The sequence below is a fragment of the Daldinia caldariorum genome, assembly GCF_022478825.1.
Source record: "Daldinia caldariorum strain CBS 122874 unplaced genomic scaffold F4812scaffold_14, whole genome shotgun sequence".
Taxonomy (NCBI): Eukaryota; Fungi; Ascomycota; class Sordariomycetes; order Xylariales; family Hypoxylaceae; genus Daldinia; species Daldinia caldariorum.
In genome coordinates, this window is record NW_025953050.1 from 782,442 (window position 1) to 804,593 (window position 22,152).

Genomic DNA, 22,152 nt, shown 5'->3' on the forward strand with positions numbered 1-22,152 from the left:
AAGGACAACTGGTTAACTTATGTATGCAAGAAGAAACGATATGGGAAGGAAAGTGTCCAACAAGTAATTTACCATTTATAGAGTATGGGAAAGAGTGATGGTAATGATAATACTCATATAGGAGGTATAGGTACCTGGTATTGAAGCAGATTATATGAGGTAGAGTACATGGCAAAGTATACCTGGAATACGGTATGTATCGTGCCTACCTACATAAATCTGCCTAACTAATAATATTCAATGCCGAATTTATTAACAGATACGTATGTACTTCTTTGGGCAGAGGGCAGTCATTACATCAAGATAAGGCTTACACACATGCAATTACCTATACCTAACCTATTAGATGCCCAAATTTATCTACCTTTAGTAACATTTTCTTCTCCAGTTCAGGAACAACTTCCGTCCTCAACGTTACTAGGTAGATGGAACCTCTGCAGCAATCCATGCTCAGCTTTCTTCTAGTTTTTTTTCTGTTCAAAGTTGCAAGACGTACATAGCTTTCGTGTTCCCAAACGCAACATACCGTTAGACGTACATGGCGTGCTACAGTATGCTATGATGATATCCGCCACACCAGCCCATTCCTCCACGGATCAAGCCGGCCGATGCACCTCATACATGAAGCGGTGAACTTAAACTTACCCCAAGTTGGCTGAGTGCATCATAAGATGCCATGAAATATAGGCAGCCTTATTTTCTTATTGTCGGCATCATTCACTTTTGTTTAGATGTCCGTTGTCGCTCGCCCCATGCGGTCGTTGTGATACCCTCTAGGTAGATATCTAACGCAACTTACCTCGACACGGGGCAAGTGGAGGGGCGGTTCCATCGTTGATTCGAGTTGATTCGACAATCCCCGACATAAACAGTTGTCTGACATACGTGCTTACCCGGCAGGAACAGGAAACGCGGCCTGGCTTATGGCCTTCCGATCTTGGGGGTCGCGGCGTCTGTTTGGATAATTATTTCAGCATTTCGAGATGAAGACGATGACGACTGGTTATAAAGATAATCTAGGGGTTCGCATTAATACCCTTTGTTGGCCAATTGCAATACCTAGCACCGAGTTGCGGTTCTGATTGGAAGCAAAATCGCAATTCTAATTCAGGACGTCTTCCTGTCCCGGAATGTGGAGAAGGGAATGATAGGCTTTGAAAGCTTCCATGGCGATATCGCCGTCGTCGCTAAATCCTGGTAGCCCATAAAATCCAGCCCTCCTTTCTTGGCTCGACCAGCCCTGCAAAACTTAGTGCGACGCAAACCGCCGTAGTTGCGTACTTGGTCGACCTCGACATGTACGGTTGAGCTCTGGTACCTACCGAGATGCACGTTGTATGCGACCTAACTGTGTCCTACGAACCCACATATATAGACTTTCTATTCTATGGGTGCCCAATCGTCGGAAGGGAAAGTAACCTTGTACCAGTTTCTTGTGATGCATACCTAACTTAGCAGAGGTAACTAATGGTTAAATATCCCATCTAAACTAAGATTTGCTCTAGGATGCACTAAAATGAGACTTGCTGCTGTACTGGGAAAGCAACTCATTGACGACATCGTGAGCAGACATCTAATGCGCTGCTATATCAACAGTCCCAAAGCTCGAGTATCCCGTCCGGTTCGGAAGGGGACGTGGGATATCCCCCCCATCTTCCCCTCCGGATCAACACCCTGCTGACACTTGGGCAGAGGTGCAGCCGTGCAAAGCTCAAAAAGTACTTGTTTGTAGTTCCTTATCCAGGCCAGCTGGAAATTTACCTATTCGATCAAAGCAGCCTACATACAGCAGCATTGCGCCGTCACTTTCATCCTCCTAGAGCTGCCCGGGAATTCCGTATCACGTCGATGGCAACCCAGCACTTGCAGACTACCATGTGTTGGGCTGAACTTTTCAATTAGGATCGTAGCAGTCTTTATCGTCACTCCCCTCCATGAAGTTGTGCCATCTCACATATTATGCAAGCCTTGGGCGGGTAAGTCGCGGTTTGCGCAGTCTAGGAAGAGGTCCGTCACTCCTGTTTCAGGTAGGCAGATCATTTTCATCAGCGACACGTTGTCAACTCGACCGTCCAGGCGTCGCCGGCACTCTAAGGAAACTATCATGTGGCATGTGGAGTCCTCAGTGCATGCCAGGGACCCCGCCCTCGGAACATCTGCCGATAAACGAGGCAGATACTATGCATTCCGTGATATCTTTAGGCCATATTTCTTGGAACTTTTCTCAATGAGCACAATACAGGGATGTTGTATTGATGACAGGTTATATCAGTGTGCCTCTTAGATGCAGAGTCAGCGTAAGCCGCCCTATGTGATCAGATCATTTACGACCAGTCAAAGCAGTCAACCCTTCCCGCGGCCTACCCTCCAATCGCTACCGCTTGCAAACGTTGATCATGACAGCCTTGACAGAAGCCTGTCGTTGGGCACTGAGACGCCTTTGACGCTAGGCCCCGCCGCCTGCACCTCCAATTGTACAACGCATCAACACCATCTTTTCGATATCGCTGTGGCTTTGCCGGCGCCGTGAAGGCAGGCGCTATACGGCACAATCTAATCCACCTCAACGTCGTGCGACAAGTCAGTCCAGCTGGATCTCGATCGAACTTCTAATATAGTTATAGTGCCCAAAAAGACCAACACATTCCATGAATCAGTTGTGTTAAAATGCTGTCTGACTTGGTAATCATCCATTAGCCTACTCATTTCGGAGCATCTGTCGAGAGAGCATCGAAGACACTCCTACCCGTATCGTAACCTTAACATGGTTCCTAGAACAACGCCTCTGCATTGCAGCGTCGAGGCTGCGTCACGACTGTACGACCTGGATATTATTCTTCTTCTGTGCAAACAGTCATGTAAGTTCATAAATCTAGTCGAAACATATCAAGCTAGAAATCCCAGGTCTGGGAAGATGACGTACCTTCCATTTCTCTAGGTCATCCTGCTTGATCTTGTACTGTTTGACCAAGTCCTCGAGTACTTTCTTCAACCCCTCGGCGTTAGTCCTCAAAGCAGGGATTACGTCCTGGACTGTCCTCTCCACCAGCACGCCGTTGATCATGCGGAAACATTTACGATCCCCAGGAAGCGGTTCCAAGGTATCAAGAACAAGCCTAGCGAGACAAGTTAGTCGATGGATGGGCGGTGAGTTCAGCAAGTGAAGCGGTGAAGTCCGTGAGAAGATCTGATCAATCCGCTAGAAGTAAGAAACCCTGGTAAGGCTGAGGCCATGCGAGCGGATTGCCATGTGGTTCCATGCGGTGCCATGCCCTGTCATACCGGGAAAGCTCACAAGCATGATTGGGTGATGTCAGAAATATGAGAATTAGAAGAAGAGTCTCACGAACTTGTGTTCTTCGGCTTCTTGCTCGACATCACCAATCTTCTGGGCGAGTTGTTGCAGTGTATTCTTATAGTTTGAGTATGTTGTTTGCAACTCTATGGGATAGAATCAGCGAAAGTTCTCTCAGTCGTCGTGTAAACCGTCTTCTTGTTGACACACCTTGCTGCTTCTTAGCCGATATGCCTTTAGAGGCCATGGTTTCTAAGGAGGTAGATATGTGGTTGGGCACTGTAAGGAGATAAGGCTCGGCCTCGGTGTATGAGGATGGAGTTGATATGGAGAATTATAGACTATGTTAAAGATAGGTAAGGTCCAAACTGAACTGAAATCTAGCAGGCTTCGAATTAATTGACGTTTTGGTGGATGTGAGCCACTAGAAATTAGTTCATTGGAGGGGCTGAGGGGTCAAAAAAAGGGCTGGAGGTGTTGATGGTTGATTTGTGGAGCCTATAAAGTGGCCCATGCTTACCTAGCCTAACTCTATTCCTGTCGCGACTATTTTTTGGTTCAGTTGGTTTTGCGACTGAGAGTGGCACCGTTCAACTCAAATCAAGACCAGTCAAGACCAGTCAAGACTCATCCCATCATCCCTACACCTCGTCTTAGTCTTAGGTACTTTCGCAAGACATTTCAAAATGCATCCGCACTTACACACAAAGGATAACATTGGTATATATACCTCTAAAATCTTCAAATACCTAGACGTATAAGAGTCCGTGGACAACTTCGCTAACGGACGCATCATGCAGCCTGCGAGGAGGTTATGACCGCCCTTGAGGAATGTCACGCCAAAGGCTTTCTCTGGAAATCAATGGGCATGTGCAACGACGCCAAACATCAAGTCACCCTATGCCTTCGAGCCGAGAGACTAAAGCGTACCGCAAAGAATCGCGAAGCTGCCAAAGCTCGACGTGACTCGATTAAGGCCGCGTGGGCCGAGATCGATGAAAACTCATGACGAATAACTACATATATCGCGAGTCCTGCTAGTCTGTTGTATCATAGCGAGGTTAAATAAAGGGTATTCTTGGGCATGGTACGGCATGGCGTTATAAAATGGTCCACATCAGCACATCAGTTTCCACCTCGCTTTACATTGGCAACATGGCTTTCTTTCTTTTTTTGCCATGGATATTTGATACTTGAATGGTACTTGTATTCCACTCTGGATATGGTTCTTAAACATGATTGTTCTTGAACTTGTTTCAATCAGCACCAACTGGAATTTGACAGCTACATAAAACTTGGCCCGAACCCATTGCGACTGCGCCAGTAATAATCGAAAACGTCGACTCCCGTCTACGATCAACCTATCCCTCACAAAGTCTTTCGGAAGGCGTTACCGAAAGCCAACAGGCCAAATATAGAAATGAAGCTTAGTACGGTCGGGACCGGTTTTCCGCTACGAAGGGCTCGAGGAATAGAGGAACCACCAAGTATAGCAGAGGCGAGAAGAGCAAGTTCGATACCGAACGGTTGACGCGATTGCAAACGATAACCTCCCAAACCGTCTTTGCGACATCAAGTTAGCTCGACTGCACTTTACGAACACACTTCATCTTCACTTGATAGCTGTTGACGTACACAATATGCCAACTGTCCACCCAGCAATGACGGAGGGGAGGGATCCAGTCTTGACATAGCCCATAGTACCGCCGCCGGCGGTCAAGGCGCCCAAGACGAATGCGATGGTCTCCAAAGCCTTGTCGCGGACCCCCACGTTAGCTTCGACTGAATATAGCAATCGGGTTTGTCGAACTCACCATTGTTTCTTCGATACTAGATGATCCGAAAATTGCAGAATAATGAAGCAGTTATATAGACGTTCCTTGAGCTTTGGTTGGCCGGTATCAATGGCGTCTTTAGAAATCAAAATCGTAAAAAGGTAGACAAAGGTCAGGGCTCTAGGTATCATAGATGATGAGAGCAACTCGGAAGGCCGGACCCCCGGGACCGTAGCGCCGAGGGGGGATGCGATAGATCTGGCAAATCAGGATCGCAGATTCAATTAGAAGGTACGAGATGGAACTGTGACCACTGTAACCATTAACCTTCACAGCCTTCAACAGGTACCGTACTGTGGCGGAAGCTCTACTGTTTCAGCCACATTTACCCCATGGTACCTGACTTCACGTATCCACCATAGGCCTGTTTAATCCTGTTAATTGGTTGATTTTGTTGTTGATGTGAACTTGTCAACTTTTTGAAGCTTTCGTGTCCCTTTACTCGTAATTCCCGGGACCCATTATTTCGATGATTGAAGAGTAACTCAACACTTCACCACCTTCCAACACAAATCCCACGGCTACTACCACCGGAAGTGCTCGATTTAGATTAGGTATAACCACGATGGCGCCTAAAAAGTCCGCCGCTGCTGCTTCCAATCCTGCGCCTGCGCCCGCGCCAACCACGTCAACGACCACTACCACTACTACTACTACTAATACAGCTCCCAGCGTTGCCGTAGCCAAGCCTAGCGCTAGCGATCCTCAGTCGATCAACCAGGTATCATGGAACATAGTCGAGCACTACCAGAAGACGACGCCCCAACGCACCAAGCTACTTGACGTGTTCATGGCGTTCCTAGTCGTCGTCGGTGGTCTCCAATTTGCGTACTGTATTCTGGCAGGCAATTACGTATGTGTTTTTTATTTTTCCGCAATGCTCTGCTCCTTGGAGAATGGCATGGGTGTGTGTATACGTATGCCTGTCTGCCTGCTAACTAACTGCTCTTTGATACTTGCAGCCATTCAACGCTTTTCTTTCGGGCTTCTCGGCGACAGTTGGTCAGTTCGTCCTCACTGGTATGTCTTCCTGGAATGAATTGGATTGACGTGGGGTGGTGGAAGGGTGTTAACCATGGAACAGCGTCCCTACGTATACAAACCACGGAAGCGAACAAGGCAGAATTCCCTTCGGTGTCGCCAGAGAGGTACGGCTCCTACATACCTATCCGCATACGCAGATCTATAAAGCTAACATGTCTGCGTAGGGCATTTGCAGATTATGTCGTCGGCAGCTTGATTCTGCATTTTTTCTGCGTCAACTTCATAAACTAAGCGAGCCACGTCGGAAGGGATATATGGAGGGTAGTAAGGAAACCCAATGGTTTCCGGGTTCCTCTTACGAAGGGGGAAGTCTCTGTATCAAGAGACACACTACGGGTCATGACCAATGTATAGCAAGCAAATGAATAAACCATGCTTCTTCTTTTGAGTCTCTCGCTCTCTTGCTGTATTACGTCTTCCATTTTAAATCGTTGCGCTAAGTCTAGTCGACGTCACCATCATTATTATCATCTTTCCCACCGTCAGCTTTTGGCTCCTCGGCCTTTGGAGGCGCTTTCGGAGGACCACCGCCGGCTTTAGGAGGCGGCGGAGGCGGCGTCTTGCTACTAGATATGTTCCGATCCAACTCCCTGCTCTTCTTCTCCTCTTCCGCAAAGTAGTCGTCCATCAAGCTCTTCGGAGCGTGCCCGTGCCTCTCTTTCTTCTTCGAGCGCGGCGGCGCGCCGCTGCCCGATGGCGGAGGCGTGCTGCTGACTAGTTGCGCGGGAACGAGGAAATCAGACGACGCCGCTGGGACGAACGTGCTTGAAGCGTCGCCCGGCGCCGGCGCCAAGGTAGTGAACTGCTCCGCGCTCGCGCCGACGTTAGCCGTCGCACCACTGCTGATGTCGTCCCCGTCGAACATCGTCTCCCCCGGCGCGTGCACAGGCTCGCTCAGCGGCGGGGGCAAACGGTGCAGCGCGCCGAACCCCAGGACGCAGCCCAAGGCGCCCTCGCCGCCCCAGGCGCGGCTCGGGACGATCTGCAGCTCGCGCGTGACGTTGTACTCGTTGTTGTAGACCCACAGGCGCAGGGGGCGCTCGAGGTAGTCGTCGACGAGCTCGCCGAGCCCGCCCTCGCCGTGCAGCACGCCGTCCGGGGTCCCGAGGATGTAGTCGCTGTAGGGCAGGAGGCCCGCCCGGTCGGCGGGCGAGTTCGCGGCCACGTCGAGCACGTGCCAGACGTTGGAGGCGACGGCTAGCGGCGTCCACTGCAGCGACAGGCCGAGGGATCGCGTCGAGGGCGGGACCGGCACGTGCAGCACCCGCGTGCGCTGGCCTTTCGCGCTCCAGAGCCCCAGGGCTACGGTGCCGCCGGCGCAGTTGCGGATCTCTTGCGCGAAGAGGCGGGGGTCGGGGTTGTCCTGTTTTTTTGGGAGGGGTTGCGCGACTCGGCGTTAGTCGTAGGTATCTAATTCTGCATTTCTGCTCTTTCGCTGCTTGGAGGGGAAGGGAAGGGAAGGGAAGGGAAAGGGTCTTACGATGACGCGGCCGTTTATCCCGACGATAAAGTCGAACCACGGCTCGATACCTAGCTCGAGGTTCGTGTTGCGCAACACCTGGAAGCCATATCCCGGACCATCTTTCTGCTGCGGTCGCGCATCGCCGTCGAGGCGCGAGAGGTAGCGGTTTAGGGCGTTAAACATGGTAGATGTGTCGTTACGGGTTCATGTGGAAGGGAGTAGTTGTAGTGTTATTTTCTAGGTACTTAACCCAAGGTATTGGAAGTTATGAAAGTTTAGGTATTGCTTGGTCAGGTACCTAATCATCTGAAGTACTGTAACACTTTACTAAGATGTTGGTATGCACCTGCTTCGGTTCAACATGAAGTCACAGCTTATCAAGAAAGCTGTCATTTCCTAAGCTCGCTATCAGCTTTACGCTGGCTAGGTTGCTAGGTTGCTAGGCTAGGCGCTAAACGTTAACAGTGGTCAAAGCTTTCATCATAGGCAGCTGAGAGTGGGTCTACAGTCTCTATCTCAATTGCTGTTAGCCTCCTCTACTTCAATCAACTTCAACTTTATTTTCCACTTAAGAATTTAATTACTAATAATTGCACCATTCTTGTTCATCCGGTATTTCTTAGATCGGTGGTAGTTTAGTTATTCTTATCCCGCAGATATACATGCAAAATTACTAATAACTTTGGATTCAACAATTACCTTAGGTACTAGGTACTCATATTCAAGGTTTTCAAAGGCCAATTAGGTACTAAATAGGCAGCTCATGCATCCTGGTCCAGCACTCTCAAGATGAAACGAGTGAACAAGCTCCCCCTGACCAGCGACTGTCATCACTGGACGCGTCTGGCCGAAGTGCCTTGGGATTTACAGAAGTAAGTTATTATATCGGAATGTTGAAATACTTACCTACCTAGCAATTCTATTGTGAGTACCAATGGTTTACTAACACGATCTTCAAGGTACTGGCAGCAAAGATACACCATCTTCCCCTATTATGATGAAGGCATCTACGTTACCCAAGATGCCTGGTTTGGCGTCACTCCCGAACCGGTCGCCAAGTAAGTTTCATGTTTCAATTCCTATCTAGATCCTCTGCTGCAGCATCCCAGTCTTAATACCATCTGACAACGTTCTTCTTATTCTAGCCAGATCGCCCGAGACATGGGTTCTATTATTAGCAAGTCAAAGACCACGGTCATAGATGCCTTCGCTGGCGTAGGCGCAAATTCCATTGCTCTGGCCTTGTCTACAGCTGAAGACGGCTCGACGCCCCGCTGGGACAAGGTGATCGCCATCGAGCTGGATGCAGCCACTCTCGCCTGTGCTCAGCATAACGCTTCATTGTATGGTGTGGCTGACCATATCATCTGGGTCCTAGGCGATAGCTTCAAGTTTCTAGATGCCTTAGTGAACGCGCCACATAAACTAGAGGATGACGTACGAGTAGACACGGCGTCTACGGCCGTGTTTGCATCACCGCCTTGGGGCGGGCCAGGATACAGGACCGATGAAATATTCGATTTGAATACCATGGAGCCTTATAACTTAGCCCAATTACATGGCGCCTATAGAACTATGGATCACGCCCTTTATCTGCCACGCACAAGCGATATAAGGCAGATCGCCAAGCTAGCACCCGATGGGACCAAAATCGAAGTTGTCCAGTACTGCGTCGAGGGTGCGAGTAAGGCCATGGTAACTTATATACCCGCCACCAAAGACGACGACATATCTATGGAGATTTAGCCTTCTAGCCCTTTTACTCGCTTGTCTCAATTTCGTCACTAGGTTGCGTTGCTCAGTTCAGTCCGCGATCAGGTCCGTACGTTATGAAATCGGTCTCTGGAAATAAATTTTAATTCATGTCTCATAAGACACTAGCCGTACTACTTCCACGGAACCTGGCCTCCCCCCATTGGCTCCATTGTGCTGCGACGGCTAGCTACACTATATTCGCTCATACTATACTGGCTAGCCCTATATTGGCTGTTCCAATGTTGGCTGGCCCTGTACTGACTCTGCCTATTCTGAATATCCAAATGCTGATTCTCCATGGGTGGAATCTCCACCGGAGGGCTCTCTACCCGGGTGCTCTCTATTGGAGGACTCTCTACCGATCGACTTTCCGTGAGGCTTCTTTGTCTATACTGGCTCTCCATAAATTGGTTTCCCATGAACTGACTTATCCTCTGCTCGTCCGCCATATCGTTGGTAGCTCTGCTACCTAATCTTTTTTCTATTCCATCCCGTAAAAACGTTACAGGGTGCGCAACACACAACCCAACAACAGCTTCCGCAACAAGAAAACTGTCTAGGCCCGCAAAGAGCGCCTGGTTCTTCGCGGTCCAGCTCCCTAACCCGTTGGCTAGCACTACCGTCTGGTAAAGTGCTCTCGCAAATAAGCACATGGCGGAAAGCAATAGCATAGCAAGGAAAAACTTGAATCTGTAGGCCATCGGGACGTAACCATGAACCGGATGGAACGTCGTATATCCGAATTGGCTGTTTGCTACGGCAGCTCGGAATAAAACTACACCGAATAGCCCTATATGAATGAGTAAGGAAATGGCTTGTATCGCCATGCCAGTGGCGATAATGGGACTACCGACACGGGAATTATGGCCGAGGCCCGTGTCGGAAGAAATATCTGAGAAGGAGACGACAAGTCCAATGAATTGAAAGACGAATCCAGCTGCGTCGATCCAAGTTAGGACTATATAGCGCCAGACAGAGATTGGCGAGTGTTCCGCTCCTAGGATTTTGATTGCTTCGGGTATGGTCAAGTAGATGCTATAAACAAATCAGTACATTATCTAAGGGTTGTGAGCATAAATTATGAAAGGGATGATCCCACTCACGCTGCCGATATAAAAGCTGGTGGTATTATGATGAATGCTGTCGAGGCCGCGTATAAAGAGACATCCCATGGATCCGAAGCGCTCCCGATTCGTATGGCGTAGCCGATGCTCTCAAGGAGACAACCTATCGAGATTGGAATACTGAATTCCAGCCATCTATTCATCTCGGCTAGATAGAACGAGTAGACCAGACATGCGACGAAGGACCCAAGGTGGATGATGAAGAAGATGACTCCTGCTGCTGCACTTGGCGGGTAACCGTACGGGGATGCGGCGACTGGGCATGTTTCGAAAGTACACGAAGCTATGGACCTCATCGTGAGTCGAAGAGGTGATCTCGAAGATCTACGGGCATTTCAACCCACAGAAGAGAAACGGTATTCGACGGGGGAGACAAAGGCGAGGGGGACCGGCGATGGGGCAAAGGAGCGATAATAAGTAAAGGTGACCCAGTTGCAGCTGGACATGTGCTATGCAGAGCTTGAATCAAGAATATTCCTTACAATTTACCCGGGTACAGGATGAAGCTGGCGCAGTTGCTGTAGTTTCAACCGCTGCATAGCTCTTCAAAAATAGGTACCAAAGGTACCTAACGTGATCACTTACCAGGTAGCTACGAGGAGCTGGGTCTTAAGGGTAAGTATTATATCCGAAACATGATCGTTTAGGGTAGATCTTGATCCTACTGTACTTTAACTCGGAGGCTTAATATCTTCTCATTACTGCATAATACCTAAGTCCGGCACCACCCGCAATTATCCATCACCGTGAACAGCGGCATGGCTAATCTACTTAGCCCAAGGATCGCTCTGACGGGGGGGAGGTCAAGGGGTGGCTGTGCCATTTATAAATATAAAGTTAAGTTAGGTGGAATTGCTGGAAATGTCACAGATCTAAGGCTGACAAGCCATCCGGGGCCGCTACCGAATGTCACCAAAAACAACTGCCTAGCTGGGCTTACGCCGTGCCTAGGGTTACATCTAGCTAAGGTATCTTCTATCTCACCTGGCCGAGAGCTAGGCATCGCGGCCCCAGCGTTGCCTTTTCGCTCTTAAGCTTACAAAGTCCTCCTGATAAAGCAGAGAATTGACGCCGGCTTTACGAGGAGTTACTATTCTTCATTATACTTACCTACATTGCATGCGATATTTCAATAGCTCTTACGTAGGTGGTCTAGACTTGTACAATCTTCCCAAGCCTCCCTAGACTCTATATATATTCCGCAATTAGCCTACCAAAATCTATCGTATGCATTATACTTTCTACGCAAGATGGCTATCTAATTGCCTATCACGGTTATTTTCTTATTACCTAGTACGCCGATTCCGCTTTTAAAGCTTAAATTTTATTCTCGAACAATAATTGAAAGCTTTGAAGAAGCTAAAATCAAGGGACGACCCATGACGAATTAGGCATAGGTAATTCATTAATTAAGCTCCTGCGCCGTTGAGATCCTCTTGGCAAGGCTAATAATCAATGATATTAAGACCATCTTAAGAAACTTCCCACAATTATGATATAATAGAGACTGCAAAGGGCTACATATTTGCAGGTACCTATCACTACCTCGATGGTGTTAGGTATAATATAAAAAACCGAGACCAGCAAGGCCGCATGCTTGGGTAGTATTACATTACCTGGTACTCGCGTCTAACAGCGAATTGTCGCTTCTCGTCTCCTGCCGCGCCTACAAGATCGGGGGCTTAGGGGGGCTGACTTCATACACATACTGTATCTCCTAACTTACCTGAACCTTGGACCTGGAGTTATTGTGCAGTCACACATACATACTACACTACACGTAACGGCGTGTAGTCGGAATAGAGAACTGGGCTTACCCACATCAAACCGTCGTCTAACATGCAAAGCAGGCCAGCACCAATTTAGCCCGCGTCGAAAGTACCAGGCTTAGCGTAAAGCATGGTCGCGTACGCGCGTCTAACGGCGAAAGAAAAGGTCCTAGTTAGGCTCAGGTACATGCGGCCGCGGCAATTTGCCCATACGTACGGAGTTATCATTGAATCTATCTATTTCAAACGATTCCGATGCCAGACATCGTTTGCTTAAGAGGTATGCACCTATAAGAATGGCCGTTGGCCAAGCACGTGGAATTCGCTATGAGGCGTCGGACTAACCCCTAAGATGACGTCGTAGCTAGGACTTGGGTATTGTATTGTACATACGGTCCCGAATACTTAACTGCATAGCGTATAGACAGTTGGTAAGTCAGTCAGTTAGTCTTCGTCGCGGTTATTAAATGCGCTGCTACATACCTCCTAACCTAACCTCTAGGTACCTACGTACCTGTTATAAGCAGAGCTCCAACCTAAGTGGCATGACATGTAGCGCGCTGCTTTAAGCATTCTGCTGCCAGTTCTGATTCGGCCGTCGATCTTCTGTTATGCCTCCTATTTCTTGTCACAAGACTTAGGTACCTAAGGCAAGTAAATAAGTTAGGCATTGCTAACCGAAATATGTTAGATAGAGTAAGTGTAAACCACTTCGGGATACAGGTACAGTATGTGACTTATCTGAGGGCAGCCTTTCTCGACCCGTCTTTCCCGGCGCCACTTAGATAGCCATGTCCGTTTCTTCCGGTATTCTAACCTAGGTACCTAATATATATTCTACGGTACGTCGACGTGGATTCCGGGAGGAGAATGTCAGAAGGGAGAATATTATATTAGGCAAGTATTGAAATGCGTTGCGGGACGTGTTAGGAGGATGTATTAAGCTACGGACGTAATACGTTCATGGGTATTAAACAGTATTTAGGGGGCTGGCTTACCTTGACCTTGAAAGGGCGAGTTGGTGATAAGAGAGAAGGTGAAAATGGAAAATATGTAGATATTTCCAACATGTTGTTTTGGATATGTGTGATTTAATATATTTGGTTTATAAGATCTTGCTTGTGGTGTTACTCCAAGGGGTGGTCATACATCAGGGGGTCACCCACGTGACGTCCATCTTCCAGACCACAGCCAACGTTGTAGGTAAAAAGCGTGCCGTTTATTTTTTCCGCATCAAATGCTCCTTTCATTGAACACATGTTTCTCCTGACCGCTGTGGACATATATCTTTTACCTGTTGGCGTTCTTGTTCCTACGTTCATAGGAGTTAAAGGTTCTCATCGCAATTTCTACATCAGCTGGTTACATATATGACGAAGACTTGATTCCCGATACTTGCGACATGATCCATGATGACATCCTTGTTGCCGTGCTCCCAACAAACCTCGGCGACGTATTTGCCGACTCGTCAGGGGTTCTCTCCTTGCTGCTCAAGCTCCGGAATCCGAACCACCTCGAGGGTTAATCGATCCCAGGGGTTTTTACGACTGTGAGATGATACAGGATTGAAATTTATAGTTACGTCGGGTCGGTGTAATAGAAAAATGATATGGTGCAGAATACTGGGAGTACACCCACGCCGTTATGTATCATGGGCCCGCCTTTCGCAGCAGGGCAAAGAAAGACTCTGTTCAAAAGGCGACTCACGTAAGTACGTGTTGGCAACCGTCGAAACTATATGCGGCTGAAATCATGGTCTTAGACCACTCCTCCTTGGTCGTCCCAAATGGCTGTCGGCCAAATATGGGGGTGTAGTCGAGGGCGACCCGAGGAGCATAATGTCTTTGAGGAGGCCATCCATCGACTTGCGATCGCAGTGAAAGGTCTTATGAGCGATTGTATGTTAGTTAAACTAGTTGCTTGAATATTATCTGAAGGTGTTAAGGATCAATTTTATATGTACGAGCCGAGTCACTGTATCCTGGATATTGGCCCGGTTAAGGAGGTATGTCCCCATGTCGTAAGGGATAGCCGTTTTTTGTTTCTACTGTCATGTAATTGCTTCGGTATAGTTCGCTTCAATAAATATTTGGCGAATGGATAAATAGTCTAATACAGGCGGATACAGCTTACCTCTAAATACTGGCTACTCGGTTAACATCTGAGCCTCGTGTGATATGAAGTTCCGCCTCGTGATGTGCGAAAAGTGATCCATACTGATTTGGTAGATATCAAGTCCAATTCGCTCCATTCACTTCTACTAGTTCATTCGCGCCAATGATATCAATGGAAATCCATTACCCTTGAGCCTTCCGCTTCTAATAACATGTCCTATTTTGTCTTCGAGGCACCAAGGCCTTCATACTTGTTGCGTATAGCAGGACGCCCAGAAGAGGTTCTCTAAGCAGGATATGGTGATGGATAGAATATGCCAAGGGAAGCCTCTTATAGTCACTTACTTCAACTAGCCGAGCAAACGACGTAGCCTGCATTGTTATCCCACGCCACTCCGACCAACACAGGTACTCACCTCCTTTGATCCCAACTAAGACTTACGGGCAAGATGTTAGACCTATTGATAGCTCACATGCATAACTTACCCATGTTGACGCCATATGTTAATGCACATAACCTTTCTCCGATGGACGGCTCAGTTATGCCTAACACCGAGAGTTAATGATGGCCCCCAATGTCGTTGTTTTGTCGAAATCGTCGGACCCGTTGTCTCGGGCCCTTTTCTTCGGTCTTCCCCTCTCTGGTACTGAAATCACATCTTGAAGATACCGCTGAGCTAGAAAATTCTCTACAACATGAAGAAGCATGAGCGTGAACGGGAGCGGGAGCGAGATCGCTCGCTACCAAGAAATGTCATAATCGTAAGCTATACCTATCATCGAGCACTGTTTTGCAACTGCTAACGTTTATGCCCTGGAATAGGTCGGCGGATCACTATCCGGACTGATGCATGGCATAATGCTCCACCGTCTCGGAAATACAGTCCGGATTTTCGAGCAGTCGCTTACCCATACGCCTGCCTCTCATATGGCCGGGGTATGTCTCGGCCTCGACGTGCAGCATTTTCTAAAGCGCTTCGACCTCATCCCAGAGCGCCCCTTAGGTATTCAAAGTGTTCAATTGCAGTCGCTGGATGAAAATGGCCAGGCCAATCCTTTCCTTCCGGTAAACCGCATCATGTCTTCTTGGGATGCGCTCTATTTCCGCCTCAGAGCTAATTTCGACATGCGGTCGAGCGAATACGTTCCGCATCCGCCGGAACTAGACTCTCTCGCAGGCGAGGGTGCAGAGAGCGCTCGAGCAAGAGCACGATATGAAGTAGGGAAGCAGGTTACAGGCGTAGAACAGTTAAAGACGGGCCAAATAGCGGTTCGTTATAAGGACCATGAGGACGGTGGGAAGGAAGCGCAGGCGCTAGCAGACTTAGTCCTTGGTGCTGATGGACCAAACTCGATAGTTCGCAAGAGCCTGTTGGAGCCAGGTCAGGCAGACAGGAAATACACGGGGTATGTGGCATGGCGAGGTGTAGTTTCGGAAGAGCAGGTTAGCGAGGAGACTCGAGAAGTCTTTGGAGCCAACATCACTTATTCGATATTAAAGGAGGGTGTCGGGCACGTCATAGTGTAAGTTATAAGTGGTTAACACCAAACCCTACAATCTTGACAGCTACTGATCCACTGTGCACCTAACCCAGCTACTACATCCCAGGAAAAGGCGGTTCCATCGAGCCTGGCAAGCGGCTCTTGAACTTCTGCTGGTATACGAACGTCACAGGCTCCCCCTTGGATTCGACCATGACCGACATTGATGGTACACGGCATCATACCAAACTACCCGCTGGACAGGCCCGGCCCGAGGTTTGGGAGGCCCAGAAGGCGAAAGCTAGCACGCTATTTGCCTCTCCGTATTTAGACATCATCGAAAACATCAAATTACCCTTCGTGCATCTCATCACGGATTACTGTTCTCCACGCGCCTCCTTTGCCGGAGGTAAAGTCCTGCTGGTCGGTGACGCGCTCACCCTGCTGCGCCCGCACACTGCTTCTTCTACGAGCCAAGCAGCGTACCATGCCCTCCTGACGGAGGAACTCGTAACTGGAAGGCTGACCCGGGAGGAATGGGAGTACAAGGTCACGACCGTTGCATACCTGCAGTGGAGACGAAGTGCGTGGTTTGGAGAATATTTTCAGCGGCCCCTTTACCGTTCGATCGGGTCGGGTATTCTCTTCTGGGCCGCCGCTGCCTTGGCGAAGATGAGGAGTTGGATGGGTTGGTTGCCACCGCAAGAGGTTTAAATGTCGAGCTGGGCGCAGGTATTAACGGTAGTTTCAGTGTCTGTTCTGTGTTTGGTAATGATGCAGAAAGGGGTATGGTAGAGCTTTAAGGAGAGTACCTACAGTAAGGTTACAATTACTGTTTTCAATATATTTACTTCATCGACTTATCTAACCTAATTGTCTCGTCGTCTCCCCGGTTAAGCATGAATGTGCTTAGGGCAAAATAGCACAATGATTAATATGTTGAATTAGGTACCTGTCTTACACGCCCAGTACCATGTTAATATTCTCATTACCATTACCATTATCATTACCATTCCTGCCATTACACATCTCATGTATTGTACATAAGGCAACAAATGATGCCTAGGCAGATCCCTTTTGTAAGGAGTCTCACTTGAGACTCCTTGGAACAAAGGAGATATTTTGTATATAGCTTTGGCTTCAATGCAACTGTAGTTAGAGTTCCTTGCGGAACAACAAAGTTGTTTTACCTACTGCATGCTCTGCGACGTGACACCTTTAGAATTCTGGAGCCCCCCACCACCGCCGCCAATCTGATAATACCGGATCGTCGCATTGAATGTCCAAAAGCGCTGTTCGTGTTCCATGCGGTGAATGGATACGCAATATTGAGTTATCTTTGATTTCCATCCAAATGTGATTCACGAAACTGCGACGCAATAAAATCCCATAGAGAGACCGTATATACTGGTGAGGAATGCGAGGAATTTTTGTCCGTCCGATTGCTTCTTTGATTTCCACTGAAACCCCCAAAGCGTCAAGGACTTTTTCTGCACAACTTGGGTGGTAATTTGCTATTTTTGCTGGAAATTCATTTCGGTATCGACTTTCTAAATTTGTGAGTATGGTTATGAAGGATATCGCAACATCATAGGGCAACTTCGGCATTCTTGACATGACGGGGTAGGTCTCGTATAGAATCGTACCAACATCACCTGCGAGAAGCTGTGCCTTTATCAGGCTTTGCAGTTCCTGCAACATCACATCAACCTCAGACCGAATATCCCCTTCCTTATCTTTGAGCATTGATGCAATGGCCGTTGTAACGTCTGTTGGATGTGTCTCATAGTTGGCTCTCAACAATGCTAAAATACGCGGCACATCCGTCTCTAGTAGGTTCGATTGCCTACTCAAGAGGAAAGCTACTTCGTAGCGGACATATTCGTTTGCGTCATCAAGAAATCCACTTATGATTGCAATTGTCTCCTTTGAAAAGTCCCTTTGGGATCGTAAAAGAAAAGTGACATCTGAGAGGATCTTTCTATTTTCGCTGAGGAGCAATGTTACCAAAGCTCTGATGATAGGTCCCGGCAAATCCGTACTGCCATTTGACTTCAAGATATGTATGGCCGCGTGTTGAGCTTTGGGGTTTTCATCCTCCAATAGTTGTACGAGACCTGGAGTGATAATCTCTGAAAATTTCAAGTGGTCTTCTATTATAAGCAGGACATCTCCTCTGTTGTCTTTTGTCTTTGGGAGTAATTTTATGAGGGCTAGTATCGCGTTTTCCGATAGGCTCGATTGCTCTTCTAAAGCTTCGATAGCATAACGTCTTGTGGTGCGGGTTTTATATTCTATAAGGGTTAGAAGAGCTGTAATAGTTTGTTCCGACAAAATAGATTGGGTTTTAAACGCTATAGCAGCGATATATTGCTGGAGTGGATCGGGACTTTCCGTCAGCTCTTTAAGACTCCTTTTCGTTTCTTTCGACAGGCTTGTTTGGTAGGCTAAGGCTTCCGCAGCCGTTATTTGAACGTCCCAAGGCGTGTTAACTAGCAGTTGCACAAGGGTTTGAATAGTTTTTTCCGGTAAATCTGAATTTCTAGCCATGCTATATATAGCTTTCTCGTGGATCCAGGTTTCCCTCGATACCACCATTGTCGTGAGAGTTCTGATTGTTTCTCTTGACAGGTTTCTTTGGTTTCTTAAGACCTCGGAAATAGCATTTTTCGTTTTCCAGCCAGCGTTTTGGATCGATTCGACCAAGGTTGCGACAAATTCCTCGGGTAAGTCTGATTGATTTACTAGAGCAGTAGCAGCGGCATATGCGACAGGCTCATATTCATCTTGTACTATTTCCACCAATTTTGCGATAGTTTCGCCTGGTATATTTGATTGCGCTGCTATGACTTGGGAGATATGGTCTGCATTCCGTTTATATATGTCTCCCTTCGTTAGTATTAGCATAAGACGAGCTATAGTCTGTTCTGATAAGTTCGATTGATTCCGAAGAGCTTCAATGGAAGTATCCCTGATATCCTCGTCTCCGTATGTAATTAATTCTTCCAAAGCTGCGACTACCGCCGTGGAAAAGGGCACCTTCCGCCCATAAGCAAGTGCATTTAGAATTATCTTTTTTTGCTCCGTAGAACCTTCCATCTTTAAATCAGCAATGAGTGCACGATCTGGAAACTCAGGTTCTGTATGTAAGGATGGAAAACGATTGTGATCCACCTCGAAAAGTAGCCACTGTCTTAGCTTCTCTTCCAGCTCCGGTCGAGATTGCAAATCGGTCGAATCTCCCGTTTCGCTCAAGCAATGCATGACTAGTCGCTGGTGCACAGGCCCTAAAATATCACGAGGTTCTTGTTCGATTAAATCGAAAAAGTGCTGTAATCCCTCGCCCCTGAGCAAGCCTGCAGTGAAGCGCCATACTATGTCAAAGCGTGCATCGTACTTGTTCTCTCGGATAAAATCCCTGGGGCTAATCTTTGAAGGACTTCTTTCTAAATCCTGAAAGTCTAGACATTCGAGGATCCCGGATTTCCACTTCCGCACTATGTACTTCGCAGCAAAAAACTCCTGGAATGTCAGGTGCAAGAAGTGATAGTTTTGCTTCGATTTTTCAGTATTAAAGTAGCGTGAGGGTCGTAGAAACGAAAGGCGACCAAGCCGTTCATTTAACGGAAACTTCGAATCACTAAGTGCAATGTACGTGCGGACCTTGTCTCGATGCTGTGGGCGAAACTCTACTACATCATTGCACATTCCGTTGAAGGCGAGGTGTTCGAGGTATTCGGCTTCAGGTTTGATACGCTCGTAAATTTCCGTTTCGGAAGCGCCATTGACGTAATTTTTGCTTTCCCTTTCTAGTCGCTCGATATCCTTTTCCCATAGGTGCTGCGTGATAGCTTCGTAGATGGTTGTCATAGTGTCCGGGCTAGGACCTTTGGTTATTCGGTCCTTTGCCTGGCAGAGGGCATCTAGCTGAATGGGGATTCGGACCAGGCTCTGGATAAGTTGGTGCTTTTGTATGTACAACTTAATCTCCTGCACATCGGACGGCTCTTCCGCAACTTTTTCCAGGTAGCATTGAACTTGATCTGGGTAGAACCCTATTGTTTCCAATTCGAGGTCAATCTTTAAGGACGGTGAGAGCTGCTTATGGGGCCTAGTTGTGATAATGACGTTAGGCTTCCTTAGAAGGCCGAGCACTGTTGGGTGTGATTCCACCAGCTCGGACAGCTCATCCAGTCCGTCAAGGATAAACAGACAACGTTCATATTTCTTAGTGTCTATCGCGTGCCACAAAGCTTCGGCGAGGATGGAGCCGTCGGTTCTGTCATGGAAATAGAGTTGTGAAAACATCTTATCCAGCTTTTTCAGCTTGATTTCGTTCAGTTTTCGCAATGGTATCCAAAATATGTAATCGAACTCGCTCGTCCACATTTGATTGTGAATAAATTCATGCACAATCTTTTTACACAACGTGGTCTTCCCAACTCCCGCTCTGCCGCGAATTAGTATCCTCCGCTGTGCTTTCTGAGACCCATCACCTTGTTTCCGGGGATCGAATAGTGAATGAAGCCCGACCTGAAGCTCCTTGGCCGGTGTCTCAACTCGCAACCGAGTCGAGAGTGAAAATTGAAATGACTGGTTTACGAGAGCATCAGATGTGCCTCCAAGATCTCTCACAATCGCAAGATTGATATAGCATTGATCCATCGGCAAACACTGGCCTGATAGCCGTTCAATCTTGAGGTTTTCTTTCGTGTAGATATTTTCACATATATGCCGATATGCTACTTCAAATTTGGACGGAGCCCGAAGTTCTTGGATTTTCTCCTTGAGTTTCGCATACAGTGTATCTTCCAAACCACGGAACTTGTTCAGCCCTGTATGGTTCGTGTCCATATCAATATTGTTTGCGGAGAAACCAGAAGCAGAGTCCCTATTGACAATCTTAGGGAGGATAGAGATTAGCTAACGACTGGCTTCAAAGGGATCAGTGCTTACAAGCCCAACAGAAAACCACCGCATTATGTACGTAGGTCTGGTCTCATAGAAGTAAACGACGGGGACATCCCGTGAGCACGATGAGATTTGACGCATGAACCTATCTTGAAGATCGCTTAAATCTGGTCCATGGCTTTGAAGAGACAAAAGCAGCGTGTTGTCAGATCCCAGCAGGCTCGTCCAGGAGGCAAGCATAGCCGCCGTGAAAGACGCTGATGAGCCTTGGTGAGGAGTTCCGAGGAATATGATGCCGCATGTATCTTCAAGAATCTCCCTTGAGCACTGGGCTGAAGATAGTGCCTGTAGAAGATTAGCCGCACGAAGAAAAGAAACGTATTATCGCTAACACGCACCTCCTTTATGACAATGCCACCGAAGCTGTGTCCCATGAAGATAATGGGAAGTCTCTGTCAGTAATGTTAGCAGTGACGCCTCAAAGGAAATATTGCCTTACTGGGCTTTGACGCTTTTTCGTTAGCTCTTCCAGTAACCATTTGCTAATCGGCTCTGTCGACTGAATTGGCGCGTTGACCAGCCAGTCGGAGTTATAAGCGAAACTGAGTATTCTCGCTTCTGGAAAGCTATCTTTAAGCAGCTCGCGAAGTAGATGGACACCTCCGGGTCCTTTCCATGTATGCTCTGGGTGGGCGCCTAGGCCGTGGACGGCAACAATTCTATGATAAAATGTAAGTAAAGTAACACGAGATGTATGCTTGCGCACAGAGGGTCTCTTAACTCGAATTTAGCATTTTGTGGATTGGCGTATATTATAATGCCATCTGGACGAGGCTCTTGATCGCGCCGACGAATCCTTTTTCCTAGAGGAAGAAGTAGTATATAGCCCAACGACACTATACCAAGAACAATAGCGAAGCCGATACTGGTGTACTCCATGCCCATGGTGAGCCCTGTTTAGGAACGAACTCTGTCATGTAGAGACATATCTTTCGAAGAAATATTGGTGAGAGGACGAGGAGCAAATGTTGTAGGTAAAAGAAGTAAGCTTGGAGGCGATCCAAACTATCGAACACCGGTAGATTTAACGGGGATAAAGGATAGAAAATTGGGCAGTCAAGCTGGATGGTTGGGTATTAAAACCTAACTCAACGCGGGGAATTATTTGGGGTCAGCTGAAAGGTAAAATATTTCATACTGATCTGCCAATGGGCAATGATATCATGTAGGCTCGCCAACGCATCAGGTACCATTCGGCCGATGTACGGCGGCCTCTACATCCGTGAGCTGAACAATTCCATACAACTCAACCAGGGTTTGCTTACAATAGGTACTTCTATCACGTTTCTCGCCTATCACCG

General features: G+C 47.7%; 9 protein-coding genes across 9 annotated transcripts; 4 read left to right on the plus strand and 5 right to left on the minus strand.

The window, feature by feature from the left end:
* Positions 1 to 2,484: 2,484 nt before the first annotated feature.
* On the minus strand, positions 2,485 to 3,723 carry F4812DRAFT_112298 (Prefoldin beta-like protein). The gene is made up of 5 exons (XM_047929355.1): positions 3,506 to 3,723; positions 3,351 to 3,441; positions 2,924 to 3,116; positions 2,747 to 2,842; positions 2,485 to 2,674 (listed from the first exon to the last, which is right to left on the minus strand). Exons 1-4 carry the CDS (start codon positions 3,540 to 3,542, stop codon positions 2,810 to 2,812), a joined length of 354 nt encoding a protein of 117 aa, XP_047788108.1. The 5' UTR covers positions 3,543 to 3,723; the 3' UTR covers positions 2,485 to 2,674; positions 2,747 to 2,809.
* Positions 3,592 to 5,000, plus strand: F4812DRAFT_112494 (UPF0287-domain-containing protein). The gene is made up of 3 exons (XM_047929357.1): positions 3,592 to 3,651; positions 3,724 to 4,015; positions 4,096 to 5,000. The coding sequence occupies exons 2-3, from the start codon at positions 3,982 to 3,984 to the stop codon at positions 4,302 to 4,304; spliced, it is 243 nt and encodes an 80-aa protein (XP_047788109.1). The 5' UTR covers positions 3,592 to 3,651; positions 3,724 to 3,981; the 3' UTR covers positions 4,305 to 5,000.
* On the minus strand, positions 4,664 to 5,112 carry F4812DRAFT_461483 (TMEM14-domain-containing protein; the record flags this gene model as incomplete). Its single annotated transcript, XM_047937876.1, has 3 exons — positions 4,664 to 4,857; positions 4,931 to 5,071; positions 5,106 to 5,112. The coding sequence occupies 3 exons, from the start codon at positions 5,110 to 5,112 to the stop codon at positions 4,664 to 4,666; spliced, it is 342 nt and encodes a 113-aa protein (XP_047788110.1).
* An 8-nt stretch (positions 5,113 to 5,120) lies between these two features.
* F4812DRAFT_112630 (defender against death DAD protein) lies at positions 5,121 to 6,511 on the plus strand. The gene is made up of 4 exons (XM_047929358.1): positions 5,121 to 5,983; positions 6,093 to 6,150; positions 6,215 to 6,278; positions 6,339 to 6,511. Exons 1-4 carry the CDS (start codon positions 5,696 to 5,698, stop codon positions 6,403 to 6,405), a joined length of 477 nt encoding a protein of 158 aa, XP_047788111.1. The 5' UTR covers positions 5,121 to 5,695; the 3' UTR covers positions 6,406 to 6,511.
* A 40-nt stretch (positions 6,512 to 6,551) lies between these two features.
* F4812DRAFT_437618 (GRASP55/65 PDZ-like domain-containing protein) lies at positions 6,552 to 8,123 on the minus strand. The gene is made up of 2 exons (XM_047934936.1): positions 7,655 to 8,123; positions 6,552 to 7,537 (listed from the first exon to the last, which is right to left on the minus strand). Exons 1-2 carry the CDS (start codon positions 7,817 to 7,819, stop codon positions 6,617 to 6,619), a joined length of 1,086 nt encoding a protein of 361 aa, XP_047788112.1. The 5' UTR covers positions 7,820 to 8,123; the 3' UTR covers positions 6,552 to 6,616.
* A 40-nt stretch (positions 8,124 to 8,163) lies between these two features.
* F4812DRAFT_112201 (RNA cap guanine-N2 methyltransferase-domain-containing protein) lies at positions 8,164 to 9,452 on the plus strand. Its single transcript, XM_047929354.1, has 3 exons — positions 8,164 to 8,508; positions 8,596 to 8,694; positions 8,782 to 9,452. The coding sequence occupies exons 1-3, from the start codon at positions 8,426 to 8,428 to the stop codon at positions 9,380 to 9,382; spliced, it is 783 nt and encodes a 260-aa protein (XP_047788113.1). The 5' UTR covers positions 8,164 to 8,425; the 3' UTR covers positions 9,383 to 9,452.
* On the minus strand, positions 9,435 to 10,811 carry F4812DRAFT_461487 (RTA1 like protein-domain-containing protein; the record flags this gene model as incomplete). Its single annotated transcript, XM_047937877.1, has 3 exons — positions 9,435 to 9,478; positions 9,600 to 10,426; positions 10,495 to 10,811. 3 exons carry the CDS (start codon positions 10,809 to 10,811, stop codon positions 9,435 to 9,437), a joined length of 1,188 nt encoding a protein of 395 aa, XP_047788114.1.
* Positions 10,812 to 15,094: 4,283 nt separating this feature from the next.
* F4812DRAFT_461489 (uncharacterized protein) lies at positions 15,095 to 16,594 on the plus strand (the record flags this gene model as incomplete). The annotated part of the gene is made up of 3 exons (XM_047937878.1): positions 15,095 to 15,160; positions 15,222 to 15,922; positions 15,994 to 16,594. 3 exons carry the CDS (start codon positions 15,095 to 15,097, stop codon positions 16,592 to 16,594), a joined length of 1,368 nt encoding a protein of 455 aa, XP_047788115.1.
* Positions 16,595 to 16,950: 356 nt separating this feature from the next.
* On the minus strand, positions 16,951 to 21,871 carry F4812DRAFT_112722 (armadillo-type protein). Its single transcript, XM_047929359.1, has 5 exons — positions 21,573 to 21,871; positions 21,291 to 21,510; positions 21,190 to 21,243; positions 20,837 to 21,136; positions 16,951 to 20,782 (listed from the first exon to the last, which is right to left on the minus strand). Exons 1-5 carry the CDS (start codon positions 21,734 to 21,736, stop codon positions 17,099 to 17,101), a joined length of 4,422 nt encoding a protein of 1,473 aa, XP_047788116.1. The 5' UTR covers positions 21,737 to 21,871; the 3' UTR covers positions 16,951 to 17,098.
* Positions 21,872 to 22,152: the final 281 nt, after the last annotated feature.